At 43.7% G+C, this 26,022-nt stretch overlaps 1 protein-coding gene across 6 annotated transcripts in view; it reads left to right on the top strand.

Moving 5' to 3' along the window:
* LOC130290458 (zinc finger protein 554-like) overlaps nucleotides 1-24,265 on the top strand; it is a 68,177-nt gene extending 43,912 nt beyond the window's left edge. For 5 of the 6 annotated variants that reach the window (XM_056538111.1, XM_056538109.1, XM_056538108.1 and 2 more), the window contains 6 exons: nucleotides 5,127-5,226; nucleotides 7,329-7,388; nucleotides 13,911-14,058; nucleotides 16,289-16,387; nucleotides 18,231-18,350; nucleotides 20,109-24,265. In XM_056538111.1, coding sequence (XP_056394086.1) covers nucleotides 5,143-5,226; nucleotides 7,329-7,388; nucleotides 13,911-14,058; nucleotides 16,289-16,387; nucleotides 18,231-18,350; nucleotides 20,109-20,815 — 1,218 coding nt within the window. In that variant the 5' untranslated portion in view covers nucleotides 5,127-5,142 and the 3' untranslated portion in view covers nucleotides 20,816-24,265. Of the gene's footprint in view, nucleotides 1-2,218; nucleotides 2,368-5,126; nucleotides 5,227-7,328; nucleotides 7,389-13,910; nucleotides 14,059-16,288; nucleotides 16,388-18,230; nucleotides 18,351-20,108 lie in introns of those variants that run through there. The other variant, XM_056538113.1, reaches the window with a different exon arrangement.
* The last annotated feature ends 1,757 nt before the right edge of the window (nucleotides 24,266-26,022 follow it).

The raw sequence follows: 26,022 nt of genomic DNA, 5'->3' as shown, positions 1-26,022 counted from the left end.
AGAAAGTTAAACAGATTTGTAAATTACTTCTATTAAAAAATCTTAATCCATTCAGTACTTATGAGCTTCTGAAGTTTAGGTTGTTCTTTTCTGTCTAAGTGCTCTCTGATGACACGTGTCTCGGGAACCACCCAGTTTATAAGAGGTTTGCTATGGGAATTTGCTTCTAAACTGGGTGGTTCCCTAGACTCGTGTCATCAGAGATTACTTAGACAGAAAAGAACAACCTTAACTTCAGAAGCTCATAAGTACTGAAAGGATTAAGATTTTTTAATAGAAGTAATTTACAAATCTGTTTAACTTTCTGGCATCAGTTGATAAAAAAAAAAAAAATGTTTTCCAGTGAAGTACCCTTTAAGACTGTGGTATTTATTTATTTATTATATACCGTATATACTCGAGTATAAGCCGACCCGAATATAAGCCGAGGCCCCTAATTTCACCCCAAAAACCCAGGAAAAGTTATTGACTCGAATATAAGCCTAGGGGGGAAATACATCATCCCCCCCATGTCATCATCCCCCCTGTCATTAACACTCATCATCATCACCCCGTCATCATCCCCCTCGTCATCACCTCCCCCCCCGCTTCATCATCACTGCCTGTCAATCCCAGTGGTCTTCAACCTGCGGACCTCCAGATGTTGTAAAACTACAACTCCCAACATGCCCGGACATGAAACATGAAACATCTGGAGGTCCGCAGGTTGAAGACCACTGTGCCCTTCGTCATCAAGCAGACCCCCCCCCCCCATTTAGTTTTCTACTCCCCTCCCCTCGGTGGGAAGGAAGGGTGAGCTGGTCCAGGCCATCTATGCTGCAGGGACCGTCCGGTGGGGAGGGTTAGTCTCTCCGGACTGTCCATCTTCACCGGGGGGGCCTCTTCTCCGCTCAGGGCCTGCCTAGTGACGTAGCCTTGACTATGACGCACAGGGACGTTCATGCGCAGGTACGTCTGCTGCTCACGGACATCCCTGTGCATCGTCGTCAAGGCAACGCAACGTCAAGGGGGGGTCTGGATGATGACGAAGGCCACAGTGGTCTTCAACCTGCGGACCTCCAGATGTTTCAAAACTACAACTCCCAGCATGCCCGGACAGCCGATGGCTGTCCGGGCATGCTGGGAGTTGTAGTTTTGCAACATCTTGAGGTCCACAGGTTGAATGAAGACCACTGAGAAGGGATTGACAGGCGGAGAGTTCACTCGAGTATAAGCCGAGGGGGGCATTTTCAGCACGAAAAATCGTGCTGAAAAACTCGGCTTATACTCGAGTATATACGGTATATATTTTTTGGCTGAAATCTTGGTATTTCACTCCCATAGAAGTTAATGGAAGCTAAAAACATATATATTTTTTTTTTTCCCCAATAGTTTTTTTCCAAGTCATGTGATTCTTTCATCATGTGACTTGAGGATTTCCTCAAGTCACATGATGAAAGAATCACATGACTTGTCATGATAAAAACACCAAGACTAATATGATACATTGTTATGTAATGTTCTTTTGGCCGCATTTTTATTTATTTATTTATTTTTTTGGCCAACATTTCTTGTAAAAATTTTCTCAAAAAACAATAAAAACCATTTAAACCAAAAACGCCGAGACTAAAACCCACTATTAAAAAAAAAATAATAATATTTCACAAAAACTGCATCTTGGGAGTGCAAAGTGACAGTATTTTGTTGCATGTTTTTCGGGAAATAAAAAAATAAAAAAACAAACGGAAAAGACCCCTCAGTGGAACCCTAGCCTCATAGTGAGATTTATCAAAACCTGTGTGGAGGAAGAGTGGTGCAGTTGCCCATAGCAACCAATCAGATTGCCTGTTTTATTTTTTTTAGAGGGCTGTGAAAAATGAAAGAAGCGATCTGATTGGTTGCTATGGGCAACTGGGCAACTTTTCCTCTGCACAGGTTTTGATAAATCTCCCCCATAGTGTTTAGGTATGTACGGCACAAAGTTAGTGCACCCATTCTTTTTCATTGGAAATATGTTTAGCAGTTCACACTGAATGGAGGAGATTTATCGAAACCTGTGCAAAGGAAAAGTTGCCCAGTTGCCCATAGCAACCAATCAGATCGCTTCTTTCATTTTGCAGAGGCCTTGTTAAAAATGAAAGAAGCGATCTGATTGGTTGCTATGGGCAACTGGACAACTTTTCCTTTGCACAGGTTTTGATAAATCTCCCCCAATGTATTTTTCGGAACGAGCATATTCACTATCGCATAATAATGGACGTGTCACTTTTTCTAAGCATATTAGAGGGAGCATCAGAGATGCAGCACGCACTCCCGTATCCAGAAATGTTTCAGAAAGTCACAATACCCTCTGAGGCTACACTCTGAATTTTTAGCAGTCCGCCAGAGGTATCCATCAGCACCCTGCTGAAAATGAGATGCAGCTGTATACTGTAATAAAGAGTGGCGGGTGCCATTCATTTTAATGGTGTCTTCTGTTATCCGCTACAGTAGTGGATACAACTCCCAGCTGTCCGGGCATGCTGGGAGTTGTAGTTTTGCAACATCTGGAGGTCCGCAGGTTGAAGACCACTACAGTATATGTTGACATCTTGCAGAAAAAAAAACATACCTCTGACATACAGCTAAAACGCAGCTTAAAGGGGTTATCCGGGAAAAACTTTATATATATATATATATATCTCAACTGGCTCTAGAAAGTTAAACAGATTTGTAAATTAGAACATCCACAAAAGCAACAGAAAAAGGGGAGAGCACTCTTAAAGGGGTATTCCGCCCCTAGACATCTTATCCCCTATCCAAAGGATAGGGGATAAGATGTCTGATCGCCGCGGTCCCGCTGCTGGGGACCCCGCTGAGGCACCCCGCTCTCATTACAGCACAGAGCGAGTTCGCTCTGTGCGTAATGACGGGTGATACGGGGGACGGAGCAGCGTGACGTCATGGCTCCGCCCCTCGTGACATCACAGCCCGTCCCCTTAATGCAAGTCTATGGGAGGGGGCGTGACGACCGCCATGCCCCCTCCCATAGACTTGTATTGAAAGGGGCGGGCCGTGATGTCACGAGGGGCGGAGCAGTGAAGTAACGATGCTCCGGCCCCTGTACTGCCTTTCATTACGTGCAGAGCGAACTCGCTCTGTGCTGTAATGAGAGCGGGGTGCCGCAGCGGGGATCCCGGGGGTCCTCAGCAGCGGGACCGCGGCGATCTGACATCTTATCCCCTATCCTTTGGATAGGGGATAAGATGTCTAGGGGCGGAGTACCCCTTTAAGAGCAATATTACCTAATATAAGCAAAGCGGTCCTTGGCGACCTCTGTCAGTCTCCTGCGGGGTGCACATATGACAGTGTGAAGTATACAACGTAAATACAAAAAGAGCACATACGTGCACTCACCGCAAAGCAGAGACAATCAAGCCTGGAGGTCCGGTGGCGAAGACGGGGTGCCAAGTCTCAGCATCGGTGCTGGTATGTGGCCTCTAAGCCGGAAGCATGCATCTGCGAAACAGCCGGCGTAGCCTCCGAGCGCCACATACCAGCGCCGATGGCGAGACCCAGCACCCCGTCTTTGCCACCGGACCTCCAGGCTTGATTGTCTCTGTTTTGCGGTGAGTGCATGTATGTGCTCTTTTTTGTATTTAGATTTGTAAATTACATCTATAAAACAAATCTTAAACCGTTCAGTACTGATGAGCTGCTGAAGTTGAGTTGTTCTTTTCAGTCTAAGTGCTCTCTGATGACGCCTGTCTCGGGAACTGTCCAGAGTAGAAGCAAATCCCCATAGCAAACCTCTTCTACTCTGTGCAGTTCCCGAGACAAGCAGAGATGTCAGCAGAGAGCACTGTTGTCAGACAGAAAAGAACAACTCAACTTCAGCAGCTCATAATTATTGAAAGGATAAAGATTTTTTAATAGAAGTAATTTACAAATCTGTTTAACTTTCTGGAGCCAGTTGATATATAAAAAAAAAAGGTTTTTCCTGGAATACCCCTTTAAACCTAGCCTTTGGGATCGCCCACATTGCAGACGTTCAGCTGATGGAATTCTGCTTGAAATCTTTGGGGGTAGGACCGCGTGGACTGTGTCTCATAGGCGCCAATACTGTCCGGCGGAATTCAGCCAAGCAAATGAAAATGTTAATTCTTTGGGGCAGCCATCCATTCTGTCGGTGAAATTCCGCAGTATGCACAAAGCAGCAGGATCCTCTGTCCTTGTCAGGAACTGTCCAGAGCAGCACAGGTTTGCTATGGAGATTTGCTCCTGCACTAGACAGTTCCTGACACAGACAGAGATGGCATCAGAGAGCACTGTGGGTCAGACTGGAAAGAACTACCCACTTCCTTGGGAGCATACAGCAGCTGATAAGTACTGGAAGGATTAAGTTTTTTTTTTTTTTTTAAAGAAGTCATTTACACATGTGTGTAACTTTCTGGCACCAGTTGATTTGAAAACATTTTTTTTTATTTTTTAATCTAATTTTCCTCCTCCTCAGTTTAAATTGAATTCAATGGGCAGTGGGTAGCCAGTAAAAAGGATTGGTAGAGGGGAGAAGCAAGGCAAGAAGTAGATTAGTCAGGCAGCAGAGTTAAAGGGGTACTCCGGCCCCTAGACATCTTATCCCCTATCCAAAGGATAGGGGATAAGATGCCTGATCGCTGGGGACCCCCGCATTATAGCATGCAGTACCCACCTGTAAACACTACAGGAAGCACTGGAGGCTCTGTGTTATGCCTCCCGACCACTGGAACAGAGTATCGTGACGTCACGACTCCGCCCCTGTGTGATGTCACACCCGCCCCTCAATGCAAGTCCATGGGAGGGGGCATGACGGCCTCCCATAGACTTGCATTGAGGGGGTGGGGCGTGATGTGCTTACAGGTGGGTGCTGCATGCTAGATTGGGGGAGTCCCCAGTGGTGGGACCCCCGCGATCAGACATCTTATCCCCTATCCTTTGGATAGGGGATAAGATGTCTTGGGGCCGGAGTACCCCTTTAAGGATGGATTGGAGGGAACAAGAGTGTTTCATAGGAGACCACAGAGGAGGATGATGCAGTAGTCCACACGGGAGATAAGGGCATGTACCTGTAGTTCAGTTGAGTCAAAGCGAAGGAAGACCCCAGATTACCATTGTGTTCTTCTTCACAGTTGTCCTGTCCTCGTGATGATTAACAAAATGAACAAGAAGAAGTTGACCGAGAAGATTCTGAATCACGCCCTGGGGATCATCTATTTGCTGACTGGGGAGGTGAGTGGAGGTTCTCGTATGACCATAGACAGACATGAAACTTTCCATATAAGATACAATATTTTGGATCTTGTATCAAGATGAAGTTTTGCTGTGGATTCTCCTGAATTCTAGTGGGGAAACGAACGGCACTAAAGGAGAACTGCAGCGAAAAGTAACTTACCCCCTATTCACAGGATAGTGGATAAGTGTCAGATTGCAGGGAGTCCAACCACTGGGATGCCCCATGATCTCATAAACGGGCCCCGGCTCTCTGCGAGGGCTGAGGTCGGTATGGGTTCCATTCATTCTGTATGGGAGCACCAAAGAGACCGGAGTGCTAACTCTGGCATCTTCTGAGCTTTCAAAGAAATTAAAGGAGAAAGGCGGCAGAGATCTTTTAAGTTCCCCTGTGCCCGGGCTGCAAAAATAAACTATATGTTTTATGTTCCCCCGTTGCTCCGGTATCGGCGTCCCGTTCCTCTGCTGCTGCTCGGCTCCGTGCTTCTTAGGCTCGGAACGTCACACTGCGGTCAGCGTATTGCCAGCCACAGCGATGTCACACCTCGGCGGTGATGAGTGCACTGTCATGTCAGGAGCTTAGGCCGAATCCGTAATGTGTTGTTCCGAGCCTAAGGCTGCATGCGCACCACGTTTTTGTTATACAGTTCCCGTATACGGTTTCAAGGTAAAAAACGTACAGAACCGTATAGAAAATCGTATGCATTGACTTAACATAAACCATATGTCAAGCGCATCATCCGGTTTAGTCCGTTTTGCGTCTTATACAGTTTTGTCTGTTTTTTTTACCTGTACCCAAAACTGTAGTCTACAAGGTTTTTTTGGTCCGGTTGAAAAACCGTATTAAACTGTATACTTTTTTTTTTAAACATGGGAGTCAATGGGAACCGTACAGAACCATATGTGCGTACGGTTCCATCAGGTTTTCACCATACGGTTTTTGACTTTTTTTTTCTATGAATTCCAATCAAACAAGTGAAACTTTATTCAAAATGGAGTGAAAAGTTAAAAACATATAAGTTTTTTTCTTAAAAAACTGATGCAACCGGACAACATTTTTCAAACCGTATACGGGTTGAAATTTGTACACACGTTTTGATACATTTTAGTCCGGTTTTAAGGAATCAGTTTTTCATCAAAAACCACATAAGGGAACTGTATAGCAAAAACGTGGTGTGAATGCACCCTAAGAAGCACGGAGCCGATCAGCAGCAGAGGAACAGTACGCTGATACCGGAGCAACAAGGGAACGTAGGAAGGTGAGTTATAGTTGTGTGTTTGTTTTTTTTTTGTTTTTGCAGCCTGGGCACAAGGGAACTTAAAGGGTAGCTCCCACCATCCAAATTTTTTTTTTTTTGCTAGCCCGTTCCCTCCTCCCCCCCCCCCCCCCCCGCCCCCGCCCCGCATACCCTGTTCCCTCATTACACTTGCAGTTACTGCAGAGTCCGGCAGCGGGCGTGCAGGGACATCGGCGGCAACGAGGCAGCGGCGGCGATGTGCGGGAGGAGTGGCCGGGGAGCCAATGTGCTCGCTCCCGCCTGTCTGATTGACAGGCAGGGAGCAAGTGCAGCCTAACTGAAAAAGGACTGATTGCCACTCCAAAATCAGTCCTTTTTCAGTGGCCGGTTTTTAAATGTAAATTAAACCTTTTTAATGAAAAAAAAAATAATAAAAGTATATTAGAGATATGTTGTAGTACATAAGTACTACAACATATCAAAAAATAAAGTTGGTGACAGTGCCCATTTAAAAGATTTCTGCCGCATTTCTCCTTTAAAGCTCAGAATCTTGGCTTTCTGATGATATCAGGATTAGTAATTCAAGGTGCAATATTCACAGCCGTTGTATAAAGTCATAAAGCAGCCTGAGAAGTTTCATGTTTTGGTGTTACTGTGTAGGACAATGTTTTCCAACCAGAGTGCCTCCAGCTGTTGCAAAACTACAACTCCCAGCATGCCCGGACAGCCTTTGGCTGTCCGGGCATGCTGGGAGTTGTAGTTTTGCAACAGCTGGAGGCACCCTGGATGGGAAACACTGCTGTAGGTGGTAAGTAGTCTCATCCATCAAATCATCTCTATTTGACCTATACCTTTTCTCCCTAGGAATATGTGGTTATGAAGAAGAATTCCCCACACAGCACTACAAGTCTTCTGACTGGAGAGGTGAGCTGCACTGGTGATCTAACTGTTTAGTATATGATTCCCACGTAAAATGCCACTTTTATTGCTATCTTCACCCAAGTGAGAGTCACTGCAAGGACTCTCACTTGGGTGCTAAGGAAATGAGGGGGTCACTAAGTTTTTCCTGAGAATTTGAAAAGCTTTGTTCTAAAACAAGGTGGTCCAGACTGGAGGAATCGTGTAAGGAAATTTATTTACATTTCAATGACTGGTTAGACGTTATAATTGGTGGGGGCTGGATCTTTAAACTTGCATTGTACACAAGAGTGTTCCTATAGCACATTTTAATTGAATTGGGATGAGCTGCAGTACCAGAAACAGCCCATGGATTACAGCAGTGTTTCCCAACCAGGGTGCCTCCAGATGTTGCAAAACTACAACTCCCAGCATGCCTGGACTGCCATAGGCTACCAAAGGCTGTCCAGGCATGCTGGGAGTTGTAGTTTTGCAACATCTGGAGGCACCCTGGTTGGGAAACACTGGATTAGAGTGTTGCTAATCTCACTCAACCCCTTTAGGATAAGTTCACACTATGGAGTTTACAAGTGGAATTCTGCTTTGAAATTCCACTTAGAAATTCCGATGAAGCAGAATCCTATTGCTGCCAAAGAGATTCCGCTGCACACACTACTTGACATCCGCACTGTGAAATACGCTGTGGATGCGTCCTGTGTAACTCTACCCTTATTAAATATTTTTTAACATAGGCCCCATTCATACTGCATTTCTGCAGTATGTTAGAGGTATCAGTCAGTATCACCTCAAAAAAGTGATACTAACGTATACTGTAACAGCCCCATTCATTTCCGAATGAGACTGCTACAGTATACGGTGGCATCACTTTTTTGACATAACTCCAACGGACACCTATACTGCAGAACTGCAGTATAAATGGGGACTATGAACACCCACAATCCCCGACAAAATAAATCCGTTTTTGTAGTGTTTCTTTTTTTTTTTTTCAATGCCCTGTGATGGATATATTGGCCATGATCGGGTGCTTATTCCCACAACATCACAACATGACGGATATATCCATCAGGAACTTCAACTGTCACAGACAGCTGCGCGTCACTGCTAGCCAACCAAGGACCGATCAGAGCGGTCCCTGGTCCAGCTAAAACATATTTCTTTCTGAGACAAAAGTTTTGCTGTCCACATGGGGTCACTTGTAGGGGAGCGGTATTGTTCTGACAGCTCCGATCCTTTGCAGGCAAGGAGAGGGGTCTATAATTCATATAATGATGCCCTGAAAGCCAAAGGTCCTCCTCTCCTTCTAGGCCAGTGATGGCGAAACTTTTTGAGCCCGAGTGCCCAAACCGTAATGCACACCAACCTTTTTTTTCCCTCAAAGAGCCAGCACAGCAATTAAATCAAATTAAAATGTGTGTCTGAGGTGCTGTGTGTGGGGGTGCTGTGTGTGCAGCATAGTTCCCCCAATATTAGGTGCAGTATAGTTCCCCCCCCCCCCACATTAGGTGCAGTACAGTTCCCCCCACATTAGGTGCAGTATAGTTCCCCCCACATTAGGTGCAGTATAGTTCCCCCCACATTAGGTGCAGTATAGTTCCCCCCACATTAGGTGCAGTATAGTTCCCCCCACATTAGGTGCAGTACAGTTCTCCCCACATTAGGTGCAGTACAGTTCTCCCCACATTAGGTGCAGTACAGTTCTCCCCACATTAGGTGCAGTACAGTTCTCCCCACATTAGGTGCAGTATAGTTCCCCCCACATTAGGTGCAGTATAGTTCCCCCCACATTAGGTGCAGTATAGTTCCCCCCACATTAGGTGCAGTATAGTTCCCCCACATTAGGTGCAGTATAGTTCCCCCACATTAGGTGCAGTATAGTTCCCCCACATTAGGTGCAGTATAGTTCCCCCACATTAGGTGCAGTATAGTTCCCCCACATTAGGTGCAGTATAGTTCCCCCCACATTAGGTGCAGTATAGTTCCCCCACATTAGGTGCAGTATAGTTCCCCCACATTAGGTGCAGTATAGTTCCCCCACATTAGGTGCAGTATAGTTCCCCCACATTAGGTGCAGTATAGTTCCCCCACATTAGGTGCAGTATAGTTCTCCCCACATTAGGTGCAGTATAGTTCTCCCCACATTAGGTGCAGTATAGTTCTCCCCACATTAGGTGCAGTACAGTTCTCCTCACATTAGGTGCAGTACAGTTCTCCCCACATTAGGTGCAGTATAGTTCTCCCCACATTAGGTGCAGTATAGTTCTCCCCACATTAGGTGCAGTATAGTTCTCCCCACATTAGGTGCAGTATAGTTCTCCCCACATTAGGTGCAGTATAGTTCTCCCCACATTAGGTGCAGTATAGTTCTCCCCACATTAGGTGCAGTATAGTTCTCCCCACATTAGGTGCAGTATAGTTCTCCCCACATTAGGTGCAGTACAGTTCTCCCCACATTAGGTGCAGTACAGTTCTCCCCACATTAGGTGCAGTACAGTTCTCCCCACATTAGGTGCAGTACAGTTCTCCCCACATTAGGTGCAGTATAGTTCTCCCCACATTAGGTGCAGTATAGTTCTCCCCACATTAGGTGCAGTATAGTTCTCCCCACATTTGGTGCAGTATAGTTCTCCCCACATTTGGTGCAGTATAGTTCTCCCCACATTAGGTGCAGTATAGTTCTCCCCACATTAGGTGCAGTATAGTTCTCCCCACATTAGGTGCAGTATAGTTCTCCCCACATTAGGTGCAGTATAGTTCTCCCCTCATTAGGTGCAGTATAGTTCTCCCCACATTTGGTGCAGTATAGTTCTCCCCACATTTGGTGCAGTATAGTTCTCCCCACATTAGGTGCAGTATAGTTCTCCCCTCATTAGGTGCAGTATAGTTCTCCCCTCATTAGGTGCAGTATAGTTCCCCCCCCCCCCCTTAGGTGCAGTAGAGCTCCCCCACAGACATACAGCCTTCAGCCATATACAGTTTATGGCTGGAGGCTTTATGTCTGTGTACTGCCCCACTTCGGTGCTCCGATCACCGGTCCGGGGTCACAATCTACTGCTATGGCCTACATGCCATAGCAGTAGGTCCCAGGACCGGAGGAGCGGTGATCGGAGCACTGAAGATGACGTGCAGGTAACTTACCATGCGCGCGTTCATCCTCCTCCTCGATGCTCTGCTCCTCTGTTCCTATGGGCGCAAGCACGGGACGTCAGTGACCTCCCGGCGGCCCCTGTGTCTTTAATGTTAAAGTGGGGCTGCAGAAAGGTAACTGGGACATCCTTGTGTCCCGAAAAGATCTTTTGGGACACACGGATGTCCCGAATGAGCTGATTGCGAACTATGGCCGCGTGCCCACTGAGGGGGCTTGGCGTGCCACATGTGGCATGCATGCCATAGGTTCGCCATCACTGTTCTAGGTCCTACCAGGCAGTCATGCAACCAGATATAGATAAGTAGGGGTACTGCCCAGCCCGAGACGAACAGCGTAATAAAATATGGGGCTATTTCCTCTATTTCAAAAGAGACTTACCAAAATGATGTCCCACAAATAAAGCGTTTGTGGACTGAAATAATTCTAGCCACACAATAAGAGCTCAACGTACTCACTTTTGCCCGAGGTGAATACTTTAGGGGGTGTAGTTTCAAAAATGGGGTCACTTCTGGGGGCGCAGTATTGTTCTGACAGCTAGAATACTTTGCAAGTTGAAGTGCGGCCTATGATTTGTACAATGATATCCTGAAAGCCAAATGGCGCTCCTCTCCTTTTGGGTCCCACTATGTGGCCATGCAAGCAAATATGGGCAAAGCGAGGGTTCTCCCTAACTGAGACAGGATAAGCAGCGTAATAAAATTTGGGGAGCAGTTCATTCATTTCAGAAGCTATTTTTAAATTATCCCACAAATGATGCATATGTGAAAAAAAACTAAGATTTTAAATATTTTACACTGACTTATGCTAATACCATCAACACAAAAAGGCTCAAAGAATGCACTACTATCCTAAGTGAATACTTTAGGGGGTGTAGTTTTTAAAAAGGGGTCACTTGTGGGGTGCGTAATGGATATACCAGCTTCAATCCTTTGCAGGCATGGAGTGGGACTTTTTATAATGAAGTCCTAATATCCAAATGGGGTTCCTTCCATTGGTCCCACCATGTAGCAATGCAGCAAAATATGGCCTAAGCTGTGGTATTGTCATACGCGGGACGAAAAGCATAATAAAATATGGGGCGCATTTCCTCCTTTTCAGATGCAATGTACAAAAAATATGTCCTGCAAATTATGCATTTGTGGAAAAAAAAATCAAATTTCATTTTTTTTCCACTCACTTTGTAACTATTCCAGCCACACAAAAAGGACTCGAAGTACTCACTTTTGGTCTAGGTGAATACTTTAGGCGATGTAGTTTCCAAAATGTGTTAACTTGTGGGGGTTCTGTATGGTTCTGGCAGCTAAAACCCTTTGCAGTCATGAAGTGTGGCCTATAATCCATTCAGCCTAAAATTATGCCCTTCTGGGTCCTGCCTTGCGGACAAGGAGCCAAATATGGATTATGCGGGAGTATTTCCAAACACGGACCGAGCAGCTCAATAAAATATAGGATGCGTTTCTTTCAATATGAGAAGCAATGTACAAAATAATATGTCCCACAAAAAAAAGCAAATTTCGAATTTCTAATACTTGTTATAATGCCTGCCAAAAAACTATGGTGTTAAAATACTCACAGTACCCCCTAGTGAATACCTTAAGGGGTCTATTTTTTAAAATGGGGTAATTTAGGGGGGGGGGGGGGTTCCTATGTTCTACCACCTCTAAGTTTTTACAAACCTTGCATAGCATGTGAAAAATAGATGTACTGTAAAAATAGATGAAATTTTGAAAATTTCAAGTAACATTTTTAGGCTTCTAATTAATTAAAAATGTTTATTTAAAAAAAATGCTTTCAAAATAAAGTAGCCATCTGAAAGTATAAGTTTCATCAACTATTTTCTCAGCAAGTATAAATATATGCAACATATTAGTGTTAAAATAGCAAAAAAAAAACTGAAAATTCTGTGATTTTTTGCAAAAATAAATAAATGAAATACAAATATCGGCTTACTTTTACAATGTACATGAAGTACAACTTGTGACAAAAGAACAATGGCAGAATTATCGTGATTGGCAAAACATTACCAGAGTTATTCTCTAATAAAACAGGCTTGGTCTTCAAGGGGTATGCAGGCCTAAATGTACTGGTCCTTAAGGGGTTAAAAGAGTATTCTAATCGTAAACATTTATGGCATATGGACAGGCTATGCCATAGTTGTTTGACAGATGCAGGTTCCACCACTGGGACTTTCACCTCTCGCCATCTTTCACGGCAAGTGTGGTCAGCCTTAATTGGCAAACCTGGGGTTTCTCTATTAAAGAGTACCTATCATGATCTAAACTCTCCCTAATCCCCCCCCCCCATCTGTCCCTGACTCTCACTGACACTATCCCTGTGTTTCTTTTCATTCAAAACACCCTCTTTCTACCTGATTTATTGTCTTCTTGGCTGCTCCTTCAGCTGTCATAGTGTGAGGGAGGAGGGGGGGGGGCGTGGCCCTGCATAGAGGCTGTGAACATAGCAGCCTGCAGATCTGAATCTTCTCCTCTCTGTTAGCAACTGCATGTGCAGAGAGAAGAAAGATCAAAGCTCAGATAGTAAAATGAAGGAGGGCATGCAGTAAGGCGGAGTCAGCTGTGCTATGAGCACAGTGCTGGCTCCTGCCTGTCTGATTGACAGGCAGGGAGCAGTGCTGAGCTTGTCTGTGTCCCGACTGCAGTCTGAGATTTAGGACTCCAGTATTATTCTGAAATCTAAAAAAAAAAAAAAGGGTTGGCGGCCAGGACTGGTGGGAAATTAAATAGAAAGAAGCATATTTTTTAATAACATGCAATTGGAAAGTTATTCTGCATACATTAATCTATAATATATCAAAAGTTTTTTTGATGAAAGGTACCTTTTAAGCATTTATGGCATATCCTGTTGATATGGTCCACACCTATTTACAAAGCTCTACTATCCTCAGCATACCATATATACCAGTGGTGGACACAAAAATGACCTACTCTCTCTCCCCGTGGCTCATCTACAGTGAAGTATACTTTTCTGCCCACTTACAGTAGGTGTGCTGTACGACTGGTCCTATGTTGCAACCACCGCATGTGGGCTTAGTCACGCCTGCATAGCGTGGCTGCACAATGTTGACAGCTTTAGTGTCCACTTAAAGGGATACTCCTCCCCTAGTCATCTTATCCCCTATCCAAAGGATAGGGAATAAGATGTCTGATCACGCGCCCTCCCATAGACTTGCATTGAGGGGGTGGGTGTGACGTCACACGGGGGCGGAGTCGTGACGTCACGATCTTACGTCCCCGTGGTCGGGATGGTATTAGCCTGAGGGCCTCCAGCGGTTCCGGAAGCAGTTACAGGTGGGATCAGACTACCCCTTTAACACCACGCCAAGAGTTTACATTTCTTTTTGTCTTTTTTTGTTGTTGTTGTAGGTACCAATCAAGTGTGGAGACATCTCAATCTATTTCTCGACGGAGGAGTGGGACTATATTGAACAACACAAGGACCATTATAAGGATGTGATGGTTAAAAGTCACCAGTCCATCAGTGCGGTGCGAGTGCCATCGAACCTAAGCTCAGGTGATGCAGGACACCAGCATGAGACTGTCAGGGCATCCTGGGAGTTTTAGTTCGGCATTAGCTGGAGAGGCACTGTACAGTGGTTACTGTGTTAGGTTGTGAAGTATATTTTTCCTCAGAACAGATTTTTGCGATGACGTAACATAATGGCTAATCAGCTCAATCTAGCTTTTCTGTCGCAATGCGTATGTGTATACCACATACAAGAAGAAAAAACATATATACTCAATCATTGTAAATAATTTCACTACCTCTCTTTATTTACTATAAAAACAAAAATGCTGGAACTAGGCTGTTGGTGCAGAAGCACTATGTGAACTCTGCACTTTTATGTCTGTTACATTACACCACTGTTTCCCAACCAGAGTGCCTCCAGCTGTTGCAAAACTACAACTCCCAGCATGCCCGGACAGCCTTTGGCTGTCCGGGCATGCTGGGAGTTGTAGTTTTGCAACAGCTGGAGGCACCCTGGTTGGGAAACCATGCATTACACTAACAGCCATAACTTAAACAATTGAAGTGAGTAACGGAAAAAAATGGTGACTGTCAGGGGGTGGAATATATTTTGTAAACATATATAAGTAAACAGTCAGTTCTTGAAGTGTTGTAAGCAGAATAAGACTGCATTCACACCACGTTTTTGCAACACAGTTTCCGTATCAGGTTTTTAATGAAAAACGGATTCCTCTAAACCGGACTAAACTGTATCAAAATGTGTGTACAAATTTCAACCCGTATACGGTTTGAAAAATGATGTCCGGCTGCATCCGTTTTTAAGAAAAAAACGTATACGTTTTTAACTTTTCACTCCATTTTTGAATAAAGTTTCACTTGTTAGATTGAAATTCCAAGAAAAAAAAACAGTGCAAAGTCAAAAACTGTATGGTACAAACCGGATGGAACCGAAAGCACATACGGCTCTGTACAGTTCCCATTGACTCCCATGTTTAAAAAAAAAAACATATACGGTTTTTCACCCGGACCAAAAAAAAGTGGTAGACTACGGTTTTGGGTACAGGTAAAAAAACTTACAAAACCGTATGACGCAAAACGGACTAAACCAGATGATGCATTTGACATACGGTTTACAATGTTAAGCCAATGCATACGTTTTTTTATACGGTTCCGTATGGTTTTTACCTTGAAACCTTATACGGGAACTGTATAGCAAAAACGTGGTGTGCATGCACCCTAAATGGGCAGGTGACAAGGACCTGAGGGCCAGATTTTGATGCCTAGATGCCTTGGTCGCACCATCTCCAAAATTGCAGGTCTTGTGGCGATGTTCCATGCAGAATTTCATTCCTACCAAAAGTGTACGAAAGGACCACTAATAAACCAGCAAGGTGATAATGGGCGCCCAGGGCTCATGTATGTGCATGGGGGAGTGAAGGCTGACCTCTTTGGTTTGATCCTAGAAAAAAGCTACTGTAAGGGTGCTTTCACACCACGTTTTCAGTCTACGGCTGCCGGATCCGGCTGGGGGAGGGGAAAACCACGCGCTCCCGTACCCCAGCCGGATACGGGGCAGAAATGAGCCGACCAGACTCAAGTGGTGACTCCGGTTGGCTCATTAAAAGGGTACTCCGGTGGAATTTTTTTTGTTTTTTTAAATCAACTGGTGCCAAAAAGTTGAACAGATTTGTAAATTACTTCTATTAAAAAATCTTAATCCTTCCAGTACTTATTAGCTGCTGAATACTACAGAGGAAATTCTTTTCTTTTTGGAACACAGTGCTCTCAGCTGACATCTTTGTCCATTTTAGGAATTGTCCAGAGTAGGAGAAAATCCCCATAGCAAACACATGCTGCTCTGGACAGTTCTTAAAATGGACAGAGATGTCAGCAGAGAGCACTGTGGTCGTGATGTCTGCAGAGAGCTCTGTGTTCCAAAAAGAAAATAATTTCCTTTCTAGTATTCAGCAGCTATTTAGTACTGGAAGGATTAAGATTTTTTAAATATAAGTGATTTACAAATCTGTTTAACTTTCTGGCACCAGTTGATTTAAAAAAAAAAAAAAAAAGTTTTCCACCAGAGTACTCCTTTAACAGGGGGGATCAGGTGTGGATCAGAGCTGCTTTAGCAGCACAAGGGAGACCTGCATGATATTATGCAGTCATATTCAATGATATAGCAGATCTTAGGCAGAGATAAATCAGGTATTCTGCTAAGTTATCTTATTAGATAAAAAATATAAATTGCATTTTATTTTGCTGTCTTTACTTTTAGACTTGCAAGAAGATGATCTAGACTGTTTGTCTGGAGCAGAAGATGCAGGAAATACAGAGGTGGTTGAGCCCCCAGAACCACCTACAGCGATTATTATTGGTGAGTAGCAGGACAATAAATCTCTCCATATAGGAAGTAAACTCAAAATGCATGGCCTGAACCAGAACGTTATTCTCATATTGCATGTTTAAAGGGGTACTCCGCTGGAAAACATTTTGTTTTAAAGCAAAAAGTTAAACAGATTTGTAAATTACTTCTATTAAAAAAATCTTAATCCTTCCAGGACTTATCAGCTGCTGTATACTACAGAGAAAGTTCTTTTCTTTTTGAATTTCTTTTCTGTCTGACCACAGTGCTCTCTGCTGACACCTCTGTCCATGTCAGGAACTGTCCGGAGCAGGAGAAAATCCCCATAGCAAACCTCTCCTGCTCTGGACAGTTCCTGACATGGACAGAGATGTCAGCAGAGAGCACTGTAGTCAGACAGAAAAGAAATTCAAAAAGAAAAGATTTTCCTCTGTAGTATACAGCAGTTAAGTACTGGAAGGATTAAGATTTTTTTAATAGAAGTAATTTACAAATCTGTTTAACTTTCTGGCACCAGTTGATTTGAAGAAAAATGATTTCCAGTGAAGTACCCCTTTAATAAAACCAATTGATTTGTAACTACAGCATATAATTCCCTGCCACAAGTGACAACTAGTAGTCTCGAAAGGTGACACTTCAAAACTCTGCTCACATGTCACATCCCACCACATGACCTTCCTGATGCTAGATCAGTGTTTTCCGACCAGGAAGCCTCCAGCTGTTAGAAAACTACAACTCCCAGCATGCCCGGACAGCCTTTGGCTTCTTCTGAGCTTCTTCAGGGTCCTGTACACTACACACAGTGTCCTAAAAAAGTAACATGGAGCCACCCTCACCTCAAAGGAGTAGTTAACCCTGGCACAGGTAAAGAGTACAGAACATGTAATACCTCCCTGTACTGTAGTGGGCGCTACCAGACACCAGTCAGTGCATGCACTTTAGGAATACAGGTAAAGAGTACAGAACATGTAATACCTCCCTGTACTGTAGTGGGCGCTACCAGACACCAGTCAGTGCATGCACTTCAGTAATACAGGGGTTTTACCAGATCTTCCAGGCATTGACACGTTTCGCAGATCTGGTTTGTCTGTAGTCTTGTATGTTGAGTCTGGTTCCAAGTTACTACATTTTATGTTGAAAATGTTGCAACCTGATTCCATTGTAAGTTGAGGGACCACTGAACTGCCTTATAAAAACAGGTAACTAATGTATTCATTTATAGGAGCTTGGCGACATCTACCTGTCGTAGAACGCTGTTTATGTAGCCTGTGGACAGAACAGGAGGTGTATACACCATTCTACCTTTTTCAGAAAAGTGAAGGTTCTGTGAGTCAATCTCAGGGATTTATTAACATGTATAAACATCAGTCAGCAATAAGAGTGCTTCACACCATTGAGAATTCTTGCTATCCAGTTATTGGATTGGGCCAAAGAATCTGGCAGTGTATGGCAGAACTAAAAATGAAAGGAAAGACATTTAAAGGGGTACGCCGCTGTTTAGCGTTTGGAACAAACTATTCTGGACGCTGGAACCGATGCCGGGAGCTTGTGATGTCATAGCCCCACCCCCTCATGGCGTCACGCCCTCCCCCCTCAATGCAAGTCTATGGGAGGGGGCGTGACAGCAGCCACGCCCCCTCCCATAGACTTGCATTGAGGGGGGAGGGCGTGACTTCACGAGCGGCGGGGCTATGACGTCACAAGCTCCAGCGTTCAGAACAGTTTGTTCCAAATGCTGAGCGGCGGAGTACCCCTTTAAAGTCCCCCTCAATGTTAGGAAGCTAACACAGGGAAATATGTCAGATAGGAAAATAGTTTTATGATGCATGATCTCTGCTAACCTTTTTACATACAGGTGAAGCTGGTGACAACATACAGAGTGTTGAACAAGTGGAGGAGACTCTGAAGGAAAGTATGAAGGAAGAGGAAATCATTGATGTCACAGGTGAAGAAGACTTGCCATCCAGCACGCCCTGTATGTCCACATATATACAAACTATATCCTCTTCCCTCTTGCTTATGTTTTAGTATATGTAAGGCGTAATCATTTTTATCCATCTATAATTTCTCTCAAATGGGGGAAACCTGCAGGGTGACCTGTTGCACCAAGCACTTCTTTGGTAGTAACTAGTGTTGAGCAAACTTACAGTAAATGCGACCTGGAAAGGCAACATTAAAGGGGTACTCCGCTGATCAGTGTTTGGAACAAACTGTTCCGAGCACCGGGAGCTCGTGACATCATAGCCCCGCCCCCTCATGATATCACGCCCCGCCCCTCAATGCAAGTATATGGGAGGGGGCGTGATGGCTGTCACGCCCCCTCCCGTAGACTCACATTGAGGGGCCGGGCGCGACGTCACGAGGAGGCGGAGCTATGACATCACGAGTTCCTGGCGACAACTCCAGCGTTCGTAACAGCAATCAGGCAATCAATGGCTAAGCCATCAGTTTTAAGTTCGCTCAGCTCTAGTAGTAACCTCAAATCAATGGGGATCCCCTAATAGGATCACTAAAAATTAGTGAATGATTATTGATTTACTTATTTAACATCTGAAGAAAGCTGCATGGTGTGGGAGATAATCTAGTTTCATATACCCAGTTATGGAATTCAGAAGTTAGGAAGTCCACTATTCAGGATCCCCTTCTCTTGGTCAGGTTGAGGAGGAAGTCCTTTATTACACATAAAACCTATTGATCTAAATAGGCACTGTCTAATGCTTTATTTCCATTGTGGTCGCACTGGAGGGACATTAAACACCCACTGTCCGGTTTCCCACAGATCACTGGGAGTCTTGACAGCAGAACATTTTGTGATCAGGGGCCGTTGCCCCTGATGATGCCATATTTTTAGTGATGAAACATGTTGGGGGGCTTTGTTTATTTTAATATCAGCAGGTAATCTAGACCGAATAGAATAGTGCATTTTGCAGGTGCACTAATATCTACCTACTAGAATTATTACTCCCAGTAGGCAGTTCATTCTGCTATACTTGCATTCACAAACAGGACCCATGCTGGCATTTCATTTTTTATGTGAGGACTATTAGGTGTATGGGAAAATATGGTACTTAGTTACCAATAGGTAATCTGTGTATAAGTTACAGCTTAGTGTCAAGGTACCTTTCAGGTAAGGATTGTCCAAAGTGGGAAAACTCCTTTTAAATGGGCACTGTCAGATACAAAAACTTTTGATATGTTGTAAAGCATGTATAACCAATAGGTTTTGAAATTGCTTTCATTAGAAAATGTTCAGTATTTCATACTGAAAAACTCAAACAACTGCCCCCCTACCTGCTTGGACACATACTAGTCCTGCTGTGTCCATGAGTCATTACATATGTCATGGACACACTTCCTTGATTGACAGCTGTGAGTGCAGGGCTCAGAGCTGGAGTTAAAATCCTCCCACTGTCAGCTTGTGCCCCGCTACTGTCAGTGAGGACAAGCTGGGAGTTGTAGTTTTGCTAATGCTAGGGGAGATGTGAGCAGACAGCATACTGAGGGAGGGGGCGGAGACCTGCACAGTGAGGCCACGCCCCCTCCCTTTGAGAGGAATTCAGACTAGTGAGCTCAATTAAAAGTGTAATAAAAAAAATATATAAAGGTTCCAGACACATAAAAATGTACATGGTCAGGATTAGGTACTGAGTGATATATAAAAAACATTTTTTGTTGGATTTGACGGGTGCACTTTAAGACACAAATAAAGAACTTTGTTTCATGTCTTAAACAGATCATTCTTTGGACAGGGGAACAGTAGAAGAATCCCACCAAGCAGCTTGGCTGGAAGGAGAAACTGTACAAACATCCTATGTCTCTCAGGAGTTCCAAAGAGAAGACGTCACTAATAATTTTTCCAATGATCCTTATGATGTGGTAAATCTTATTTCTAACTCTGTTTCTGATGAACATAAACCATTCTCTCTGGGTGAGAGTTTCCTCCCCGAGAATAATCCATCATGGGAAAATGTTCATATCGTGAGGAGAAAAAGCCGAAAACAAGACTTGAAATTTAAAACCGATTACTTAGATTATGAAGCCATAAATGAGGACCAGCTGGAGGATTTGGAGAATGATTGTTATATTGCCTTAGACCAAGAATCCTCAACTCCTTATATATGCTGCGAATGCGGGAGATGTTTCGTTTCTGAGCCTACCTTGGCCGAGCACATGAAGAAACATTCGGTAGAAAAGCCTCATAGATGCAGTGATTGTGGAAGAGAGTTTGAATACAGGTCGCGACTCATTGTCCACCAGAGAACACACAACGGGGGTAAGCCTCATAAATGTGAAGATTGTGGGAAGGACTTTAACTACAGGTCTCGTCTTCTTGTTCATCAGAGGAAGCACACGGGAGTGAAGCCTCATAAGTGTAACCTGTGCGGAAAACAATTTGACTACAAGTCCCATCTTAATAGACATCAAAGAACACACACATGAAGTGGAAGTGTCCCTCTGCGTGTAAGAAGTATTACTAAGCAGGGGTCGCTCCTTGTTTGCTCACATGCAGGCGACTGCTGTCGGAATATGACAAACACATGGCACGTGTACTGCGGCACGGACTGTGCTGTTGCCATGAAAAGCAATGGAAAAAGATCAGCGCAATTGATGCAGTTATGATTGTGATCTGATAAGAATGGACCAAAAGTTTTCTCGTTCATGGAAGAAGTCCCGAAACATTTAATGACAGGCCATGTGGACTGCACACACTAATACAAAGCATTTGTAATGCAAACCCATAGATACTGTATGTTAAACTTATCTTTCATTGTAATTGTAACCTTTTCCATCTTACATGAGCAATTACCTATATACTCAATAAGATGACAGTTTGCAACAGTAATTAAAGACTCAAGAATGTCTTATTAATATAAAAATACAACCGAGCCATTAACAAAACACAAATCTATAGGCTGTGTATGACCTGGGGAGGTAAAATTACATCTGAATATTCGTAGAGGAAGATTTTTAGAGAAGAAGCGATGTTCAACCTTATATGGTGGCCTGTGCTCAAGATAGGTCATTAGTATCAGATTGGTAGAATGCCGACACTGGGCACCCCCTTTATCAGCTGCTGTTTGCCAGAGCCATGGTCCCAGCACAGGCAGTGAAACGGCGCAGACAGTTCTACATTGTGTAGGGACCAAGCTGGGTTACTGCAGCTTGGATCCTATAAGAATGAATGAGAGAAGAGCTGCATTAACCTAGAAAAGCCACTACACAATGTACTGATCCATCTGCTTCATGTTTAACTGTGTCTGGTGGTGCCAAATGTCTGCACCCCACTAATCTGAAATTGATTGCCTATCCTGAAGATCAATACATTTTAGGCATTAGATGATTGCATTATACTTAGCAGTGTATTTTTGGTACAAATAAATGCAAATAAGAAAGAAAAAGTCTGGCACCGCTAGTGACTGTTCAACGCAGGTTTTGCCAGTGTAGACATAGCACACAGCACGTGTGTCTGTCCATGAGCCAAATGAGCCGTGGAGGTGCTCTCATCCAAAAGTATACAGGTATAGTACAGTGGGGCAAAAAAGTAGTCAGCCACCAATTGGGCACGTTCTCCCACTTAAAAAGATGAGAGGCCTGTAATTTTCATCATAGGTATACCTCAACTATGAGAGACATAATGAGAAAAAAATTCCATAACATCACATTGTCTGATTTTTAAAGAATTTTTTTGCAAATTATGGTGGAAAATTAAGTATTTGGTCAATAACAAAAGTTAATTTTAATACTTTGTTATATACCCTTTGCTGGCAATGACAGAGGTCAAACGTTTGCTGTAAGTCTTCACAAGGTTTTCACACACTGTTGCTGGTATTTTGGCTCATTACTCCATGCAGATCTCCTCTAGAGCAGTGATGTTTTGGGGCTGTCGCTGGGCAAAACAGACTTTCAACTCTGGCCAAAGGATTTCTATGGGGTTGAGATTTAAGACTGGCTAGGCCACTCCAGGACCTTGAAATGCTTCTTACGAAGCCACTCCTTCGTTGCCCGGGCGTTGTGTTTGGAATCATTGTCATGCTAAAAGACCCAGCCCCATTTCATCTTCAATGCCCTTGCTGATGGAAGGAGGTTTTCACTCAAAATCTGACAATACATGGCCCCATTGAGTCTTTCCTTTACACGCATCAGTCGTCCTGGTCCTTTTGCTATAAAACAGCCCCAAAGCATGATGTTTCCACCCCCATGCTTCACAGTAGGAATGGTGTTCTTTGGATGCAACTCGGCATTCTTTCTCCTCCAAACACAACGAGTTGAGTTTTTACCAAAAAGTTCTACTTTGGTTTCATCTGACCATATGACATTCTCCCAATCCTCTTCTGGATCATCCAAATACTCTCTAGCAAACTTCAGATGGGCCCGGACATGTACTGGCTTAAGCAGGGGGACACGTCTGGCACTGCATGATTTGAGTCCCTGGCGGATTAGTGTGTTACTGATGGTAGCCTTTGTTACTTTGGTCATAGCTATCTGCAGGTCATTCACTAGGTCCCCCCGTGTTGTTCTGGGATTTTTGCTCACCGTTCCTGTGATCATTTTGACACCACGGGGTGAGATCTTGCATGGAGCCCCAGATCAAAGGGAGATTATCAGTGGTCTTGTATGTCTTCCTTTTTCTAATAATTGCTCCCACAGTTGATTTCTTCACATCAAGCTTCTTGCCTATTGCAGATTCAGTCTTCCCAGCCTGGTGCAGGTCTACAATTTTGTTTCTGTGTCCTTCGACTGCTCTTTGGTCTTTGCCATTGTGGAGTTGGGAGTGTGACTGTTTGAGGTTGTGGACAGGTGTCTTTTATACTGATAACAAGTTCAAACAGGAGCCATTAATACAGGTAACAAGTGGAGGACAGAGGAGACTCTTAAAGAAGAAGTTACAGGTCTGTGAGAGACAGAAATCTTGCTTGTTTGTAGGTGACCAAATACTTATTTTCTACATTAATTTGCAAATAAATTCTTTAAAAATCAGACTGTGATTTTTTTTGTCTCTCATAGCTGAGGTATATCTATGATGACATTTACAGGCTTCTTATCTTTTTAAGTGGGAGAACGTGCACAATTGTTGGCTGACTAAATACATTTTTGCCCCACTATAGATACTTAAACAGCAAGAGGTATAAGGATAACGCACTCACCGCAGGCTTCAAAGCAGCAAATTCAGGCTTTATTCAATATTCACAGCAGAATGCCCCCATCCTCACCTGTTCCGCAGATGCTCCCTGTGTATCTGTCCGTTTCATTAAAGTTGTTTGCTGTGAATATTGAATAAAGCCTGAATTTGCTGCATTGAAGCCTGCGGTGAGTGCGTTATCCTTATACTTCTTGATGTTTCAATATTTTGGTACAAACCCTTAGTTAAAATAAAAAATAGGCCCAATAGGCCTAGTTCTATGAAGGTATACTTATTTTTTTTTTTCATATCACTTTGTAATATATTCCCTGCAGGTTCAGTAAATGTTCAACCTTCTCTGTTCCTAAAGAAAGGTTAGGGGAGGAGGGGTATGAGGCTGCAGTCTGTCTTTTTAAGCTTATGTGGGAGACTGGTGTTGAGAGGAGTTAGAGACGATTCACTTCTCCAGCCTCACTCCAGCAAGAGTCCCCAACAATTCAGCACATTAACATTAAAACATTAACATTTATGGAAAGGGAAGTAAAACCTCCACTGTGTTATGATGTTTTTGTCTATAAACGATAAGTGTTGCCTACCATCTTCAGCAGTGAACTTACTGATAAAATATGACTCTATTATTACAGCTGATAAGCTCTTTTGTGGCCTGTCACATGCTGCCCTTATTTCCTAGTGCTATGTGTAATACATATCCTGCTATGCAACCACTTTTCTTATGTAAAACCAAACCAAGCTGAATAAAACTTGTTTGCAAAGACTAATACTTTGCTGGGTGCGATCCTGCTGAGTTGCAACTTTAATACACTCTTAAATGTTCCTTATCGGATTCAAAAAGTCTCTATATGTACATCTTGACAAAACATTAACCTTTTTAATATACTTCAGAAAAAAATGTTATCTCCAAAAAAAAAAAAAAAAAAAGACAGCTGTCCGGCTTCAGCATTCTCTTTTAAAATCCAGAAAGTGAGGGCGGGACTAGCAGCATGAAAACAGAATGGGATTACAGAGCAGCCTGCAGTTACTGGATGAATAGACCCAGTACAGCAGACTCTGGGAGGAAGTGAATGTATGATGAGTGAGGGCGGGCTCAGTGCTTGCCTAGGACATGCCCCTTTCCTGAGTAGTGGATGTCAGAATGAGTGAGCAGCAGAACAGAGGGATTTGTGTGCCAAACACAGAAGCTAGATACTTCAAAAAAACAAAGGGGAAGATTTATCAAAAGATGTCCATAGGAAAAGTTGCTTCTTTCATTTTGCAGAGGCCTAGTTAAAAATGAAAGAAGCGATCTGATTGGTTGCTATGGGCAACTGGGCAACTTTTCCTCTGGACAGGTTTTGATAAATCTCCCCCAAAGTATCTAGAAGCATGACCTAGTGAGAAACCTATAATATGTTGGCAGATAAAAATCATTTGGCCCATCTAGTCTGCCCAATATTCTGGATTCTATAAAAAAAAAGCCCCCTATCTTAGATGAAGGATAGCCTTATGCATATCCCTTTCTTATACACTGCACAAAAAATAAAGGGAACACTTAAACAACACAATGTAACTCCAAGTCAATGACACTTTTGTGAAATCCCACTGTCCACTCAGGAAGCAACACTGATTGACAATCAATTTCACATGCTGTTGTGCAAATGGAACAGACAACAGGTGGAAATTATAGGTAATTAGCAAGACACCCCCAATAAAGGAGTGGTTCTGCAGGTGGTGGCCACAGACCACTTCTCAGTTCCTATGCTTCCTGGCTGATGTTGTGGTCACTTTTGAATGCTGGTGGTGCTTTCACTCTAGTTGCCAAAGCCATATGCTGGTGCGGTTGGCCCTGGGTTCCTCCTAATGCAAGACAATGCTAAACCTCACTTGGCTGGAGTTTGTCAGCAGTTCCTGCAAGAGGAAGGCATTGATGCTATGGACTGGCCGCCCGTTCCCCAGACCTGAATCCGATTGAGCACATCTGAGACATCATGTTTCGCTCCATCCACCAACACCACATTTCACCACAGACTGTCCAGGAGTTGGCGGATGCTTTAGTCCAGGTCTGGGAGGACATCCCTCAGGAGACCATCCCTCACCTCATCAGGAGCATGCCCAGGCGTTGTAGGGAGGTCATACGGGCACGTGGAGGCCACACACACTACTGAGCCTCATTGTGACTTGTTTTAAGGACATTACATAAAGTTGGATCAGCCTGTAGTGTGGTTTTCCACTGTGATTTTGAGTGTGACTCCATATCCAGACCTCCATGGGTTGATAAATTTGATTTCCATTGATCATTTTTGTGTGATTTTGTTGTCAGCACATTCAACTATGTAAAGACGAAAGTATTTCATACGATTAGTTCATTCATTCAGATCTAGGATGTGTTATCTTAGTGTTCCCTTAATTTTTTTGAGCAGTGTATGAAGGATAGCCTTACGTCTATCTTATATGAAGGATAGTCTTATTATACCTATCTCTATCTTATATGAAGGATAGCCTTATGCCTATGTTTATCTTTTATATAAAG

The sequence above is a fragment of the Hyla sarda genome, chromosome 9 (assembly GCF_029499605.1).
Source record: "Hyla sarda isolate aHylSar1 chromosome 9, aHylSar1.hap1, whole genome shotgun sequence".
Taxonomy (NCBI): domain Eukaryota; kingdom Metazoa; phylum Chordata; class Amphibia; order Anura; family Hylidae; genus Hyla; species Hyla sarda.
Note: the sequence above shows the minus strand (reverse complement) of the source record. Positions and strands in the feature narration are given on the sequence as shown.